The sequence below is a fragment of the Xenopus tropicalis genome, chromosome 1, assembly GCF_000004195.4.
Source record: "Xenopus tropicalis strain Nigerian chromosome 1, UCB_Xtro_10.0, whole genome shotgun sequence".
NCBI lineage: Eukaryota > Metazoa > Chordata > Amphibia > Anura > Pipidae > Xenopus > Xenopus tropicalis.
The window spans coordinates 111,949,683-111,955,854 of NC_030677.2; the positions used below are offsets into that span (position 1 = coordinate 111,949,683).

The 6,172-nt window shown below is 39.6% G+C and overlaps 1 protein-coding gene across 2 annotated transcripts in view; it reads left to right on the plus strand.

Annotated features, from left to right (window-relative positions):
• Nucleotides 1-1,097, plus strand: part of nwd1 (NACHT and WD repeat domain containing 1) — a 31,923-nt gene extending 30,826 nt beyond the window's left edge. For both annotated transcript variants that reach the window (XM_002934378.4, XM_031906892.1), the window contains one exon: nucleotides 510-1,097. In XM_002934378.4, coding sequence (XP_002934424.2) covers nucleotides 510-805 — 296 coding nt within the window. In that variant the 3' untranslated portion in view covers nucleotides 806-1,097. The remainder of the gene's footprint in view (nucleotides 1-509) is intronic.
• Nucleotides 1,098-6,172: the final 5,075 nt, after the last annotated feature.

Sequence of the window (6,172 nt, forward strand, 5' to 3'; positions counted from 1 at the left end):
ATATTGAAAAATATAATAAAAGTAAATAAAAGTAAATGTTTCCAAGTTCTAAAAAAGTTAAATTGAATTGTCTCAACTAATGTATTTTGTTTCCCAGTTTATTAAGTTGAGATTTTCAGCCTTATTGAAGATCAATGGAACAGTGTTATTTTCGTTTGTGTGTCACTTTTTGCTTCTGCAAAAAAATGCGACTGGGACTATTCAGTCCAGGTTGCATTTTTCAAACATCAGTTGCTACTGTTGTTTTAAGTTAAACTCATCACTGAATCAGACCATAAAATATAGTGTGAAAAGTATTACAAGTTGTAGCTCTATAGAAGGTATAAAAAACTCAACTTACTGATGAGCAACCGATGAATAATAATCTAAACAAATTCTTAAAGAATGTAATCATGGGATACTTATTAAAAGCAAGGTTATCTGTGTGTATGTGCCTCATATTCTGGCAGTACAGGACATATCTTATATGATTTACTACAGCAGAGGATCTAACATTTTTTGGTTTACAGGTTCGCTGCTAGCAGTACAGTATGTATATGCTTCAGTCACCCGGCTACTCCCAACAGCAGAGGGATTCATCGGTACCACAAAATTGGGATACATTATACGGGAAACGTTTCAGTGCCCACAAAACATCAGTCCCCAATATAATGCACTGAAGAACATTAAAGCTACCTGCACGGTGAAATCTAGGAACACTGTGCACAATGAAAAAGCTGGCAAAGTCACAGCAAAGATGGGGAAACCATGGTGGAGGTGCAAGGAACAGAACAATAAAACATCCCAAATATGCCAAATTGTTTAATTGGAGTTAAGCTATGTACTGCTGATGGCCATCATGGCAAATTGAACTGAAAGAGGAAATTAAGCCTAAGCAACAACAGTTTCAGAACTGATATATTGTGAAAATCTCCATCAATTTTCATGAGGCTGAAGATGCTTGCATATGTTTTTGATCTATTCACAGGGTGTTTTACATACATGAATCACAAGCAAACCCTTTTTCTAAATATCTAACCAATATGTCTGTGCAGAAATGTTAGGTTTCTGTGATGAAGGGCTGGTGCTTCTTTTGTAAATAAAGTTTTGTTGTGTAATTTAGATTTTTTGTGTACTCCTTTAGATATAGAAAGAGCTTGTACAATATTTAATAGCTAGGTATGTTGTCACAATGTAGAAGAGCAATGCTAAAGGTTATGGCAGTGATGTTAAGGTATAACAATGGATTAAATGGTTTTCAAACATGGATTATAAGTAAAGGTGAATTTACACTAAAACACTGAACCAACTAGGACTGAGACCTTTGATTTAATAGTTCTTAAACCACTGAAAACTGGATATTGCCTACTAGTGAGGGTCATGGACATGGAGATCGAAATTGTCTTTAAGTCTTTAATATCACAGGGTTTTGAGTTTGCACACTTAATATACTTATCCTAAGCAATAAAAATTGTCTTTGAGCATCAGTCTTTTTTTTTTTTAATCTCCATAATGCATTTCATGTAGGGAAGGCACTACTGGGGATTGGACTTTATCAAGAATTTAAACAGTGCAGCAGCTGGAACAAGGTTAATGAGTCAGGATTTCAAACCCCTAGGCATTTGGAACATCATTACTTGTGGTGGCGATCATAAGACTGCTCCCACCTGCAGGCCAATTACTAAGTGCAGTTAGCATGCAAATTTGCATCAGTACATGTGGTTTTTAACAGTACTTGCAGGTAAATCCAAGTGAATGGGAAGTAATGAAAAGCAAGGTGCACCACTTTTATCACTGCCACACATAGCAGTGTCATATCAGGACTAATTTTTATGAAAACTAAATAGATTCATGGTTAGCACTGCTGCCTTGGAGAGATGGGTTTGATTCTAGCCAGGGCACTATCTGCAAGGAGTTTGTATGTTCTCACTGTGCTTGTGCAGGTTTCCTGCAGGTACTCTGCTTTCCTTCCACATATATAGGCAAGTTAACTGGCACCTGATTAAATTGCCCGTGTGTGTATGTGTGTTGTCAATGATGTATAATCACTGTAAAAACACTGCAGAATGTTGGTGCTATATAAATAAATAATAAGAAGAATGTTTAGTAGCAAAAAACTACCCAGCACAGATAAGGCTAATGCCAGACGAGGCATAGGGCCAATATTTTCGGCAAGCGGAAAAGCGCTTGCTGAAAATATCTGCCCTACGCCTCGTCTGGCATTAGCCTAAGTCTTTTTTTTTTAGCAATGGCTTATTAATAAATATTGACTCCACCTGCATACATTTAAAACAAAAAGCTATCTCTCTGAAAATTTGAAGTAATAAATGAAATCTCATAGCCCCCAACAGCCCACTCACCCACTGACAGTCCATCCCTCCACATGAGTACCTTATACTTCGCCATAATTGGGGGAGGGAGAGCAGGGGGGAACAATAGGTGGGGATCAGGTCTGGGCCAGCTGAGCCCAATTCAACCATGCCTTGTAAACTCTACAATGAAATTGAAATCTATAATAAAACTGTCCTCTATACCAGCCCCCTTTCTTTCCTATACATATACCTACACTTCATACTGGGATATAGGTTAAACCGCTGGTCGGGTGGGTCTGAGCAGACCTCGGCACATCACTTGTGGGCGGGTTCAGGTTGAGCGCTTCTGCTTGCCCTCCACGCCCACAATCTTACACTGCTGACTGCCTCTTCCGGCTTCTGTATTTATAGGCGCATGCCCAACACACCCCTTTTGTGATATTATTGTTGGGCAGGGCAGGTGCAGGTCTGTAAATAGAGGGGAGAAGCCGGTTAGGGTAGTGTTCGGGTTGGGATCGGGCAGGTTAGGGCTGGGTGCAGGTCAAGTTTTTCTAAACCCGCACATCACTAATGTGAATATATACAAAGTTTTTACAAAGCTGAAATGGGAGAATTTGCATGTCCATGGACAAAACCTCCATCCCTAGCCACCTGCAAGAATCTAGATACAAATGTCTCCCAAGGTGGTACAGAACACTGACCTTGTGGGAAATAATTAGTATTAGAGTCGCGGGCGACTAATCTCCCCGTGTGCCAGAGCCCTTATACGGCAGCTCCCCGCAAGCTACAAGGGGCAGAAAAAAGCCGCTCCTGGTAACCAAATTTCAGTTTTTTAAACCAGAAATTTGCCTCTTCTAGTACAGGCCCCTAGACCAAGACTTTTTATTATAGACTTACCCAGATCTGATATAACCAATATTTTTATGATAGTCAACAGATGTTCGAAATGGTTCATTTTGTCCCCTTTAAGAAGCTTTTTTTTTGCTGCTTCTTTCTTAGCATAATCTGACCAAGCACTTAGTATCCTGAATTCTTCCCAGCCTAAGGTGCTGGTGTATCACCTGAAGGTTTAGCAGTAATCTCAGTATACAATGTCTCTTTTTTTTAAAACTGTTAGTTCTGTCTGTAAACCCACGTGACAAAATTTGAAATGAAGTCTTAGATGATGGTGATATAAATTTACCTTTTAGTTATTGGCAGATGTTTGCTATTATTTAATTACTTTGATACATTTTTATTTCTTGGTCTTACTGTTCCTTTAAAACACTTGCATGCTGTTTTACTAAAGTTCTAAATAAGCCAACTGGCTGCAGCAGCTCTTACTGTCTGTATTGTGTGGTTCCTTATTTTCCATTTATATATCTCAATAAAAAGACATATAAGCCATATAAATAATACATACCTGTAAAAGGCGAACTTCATATGATCTTACACATGCTAATATGTTCAATACAATGTCTTGCTTAAACATGGAAAAGATTCTTAAACTGCTCTAGATGACTGCTGAGTAAATAATAACCTTTCTAAGATATCTTCTCTTTGTAAATGGTTGTGTAAAAATGTAGAAAGTTGTACAATCTGCAGCAGTAATGTTTGCTGATTACCCATCAACCTAAAAGAGCAGTTCAGTGTAAAAATGAAACTGGGTAAAATAGACAGACTGTGCAAAATAAAAAATGTTTTCAATATAGTTAGCAAAAATGTAATATATTAGGGCTGGAGTGGGGAGATGTCTAACATAATGGCCAGAACACTACTTCCTCCTTTACAGCTCTCTAAGTTGTTAGCAGTCAGTAGCCAATCAGTGACTGGAGGAGGTGGGCATGTGGGACATAACAGATCAGTTAGTTTGCATTTGAATCTGACCTGCTTGCTCACAAACTAACTGAACAGGTTAGAGAGCTGAAAGCAGGAAGTAGTGTTTTGGCTATTATGTTAGACATCTGCTCACTCCAGCCTTTATAGATTACATTTTTGCCTATCTATAGGGCAAATATTTTTTATTTTACAGTCCATCCATTTTACTCAGTTTAATGTTTACACCCACCTGTTCCTTTAAGGCATGAGGTGGCAACTATAGTACACACCTCCAACAACAATGACCTGGTACAATGCAACGAGGAATAGCAGCCAGTGATAATGTGACTCATAGTGCAGTTTCCTCAAACCCTGTTGCCAGGGCTGAGACAAGGAATAGCCAAGGAAGGCACTTGCTTTAGGTCAAGTTGTGCTTGGGGTTCTTCAGTGCTGATTTCATTTTGCTTGAACTGCCACAGCACTGAGAGCTCTACATTCTTTGCTGAATGGTGCTGAAGCCACATCCCATACCCTTTTCCATAAATAACTTTGCCCTCTGCAAATCACCTTGATTGGTCATTTGTAGAGGGGAAAATGAACAAACCACATGACCCTCACCAACAAACTGGATCACGCAACCATAGTGTGATAAATGTGTCACAGCCTGGTAATTAACTTGTTATGTGCGTCACACTTCTCTTCTAAACTGATCAGACAAGACAGATCAGATGTCATGCACATTCCCCAGCCACATCCTCACCTCTGTTTCCAATCAATATTCTGCATTACTAGCCAGGTCAGATCACTAAGATGTGTGTGTTTTAGAAAAACCGAGCATGTGTGTCATGAGTGCATATATAACATCAATAAGGATAAAACACCAGTGCCCCCGGAAGTGTGTATGAAATAAATAGATTAATTTATTGCACATCTTAATATAATAGCAAAAATCTGCCAATAGGCTGGGAAGAATTCAGGATACTAAGTGCTTGGTCAGATTAGGCTAAGAAAGAAGCAGCAAAAAAAAAGCTTCTTGAAGGGAACAAAATGAACCATTTCGAACATCTGTTGACTATCATAAAAATATTGGTTATATCAGATCTGGGTAAGTCCATAATAAAAGTCTTGGACTAGGGGCGCTGCTGCCAAGAGGCGTGTTGAGATACTCAGAAGGTAGCTCCCCGCATCGGCTCGTTGAACTGTAGACTTTTGTGCATATGCCAATTGAGGAGAGGGGGAGGTCGAGGATGAGAGAGCCTGGGACTCTAAACCTATTTTTACAAACCAAATCTATGGATTTTTTTTACATGGGACTGGATTTTTGAATACCCTTAAGCCAGCTGCCAAAGCCCACTGAAACAAGCCCACGCACACATACAGGCCACAGACATGTGCATGCTCATTTGAACCTATCCACTCCCAATCCTGCTCTCAGTCGCTAGCTCCTACTGGCAGCACTGGGCACCCAGTGCAGACGTGGAAGCATAGTGTGCCACCCTAGGCCCAGGCCTTTCCACAAATCTATGCCTGCTTCTACAGCTGTATTATTTAAGCCATGATTATAGAGCTATTACTAAGCACAAATACCACAGGTTGAGGCTGGTTGTTTGACATACAATTACAAGCTTCCCTAAACATTATAACTGTTTCCAGTGCTTAGCAAACGAAAACAAGCTGAATACAGCTCCAATTAGGATTCTAAGTTATTGTCATATTCACACTACAGCAATGTACCATAGCAATCAATGATACAGAGCTGTCAAGTCAACCCCATCCAACTTTCCTGGACGTTAACAGATTTTGGACCTCTTTCCCCAATCTATTTTTACCCAAATAATTATACTTTAGGGTTCACACCTAGCTGTTAAAAGCTTTGTAAAGCCTGCTGTATTTGGCTATAGGTTACTGCTCACATACTACTTTGCTCATTGACAGTATAAATAAAACTGAGTGACATAAAGCAACACTGGGCAAATCTACACCTGCTGGGCACTGACCCTTAGCAACATATGCTTGCTTTAATTGAATTGCCCGCAGTCAGCCGGGAAGAAATCTATTCACTGATTGGCTGGAATGCTTTCCGC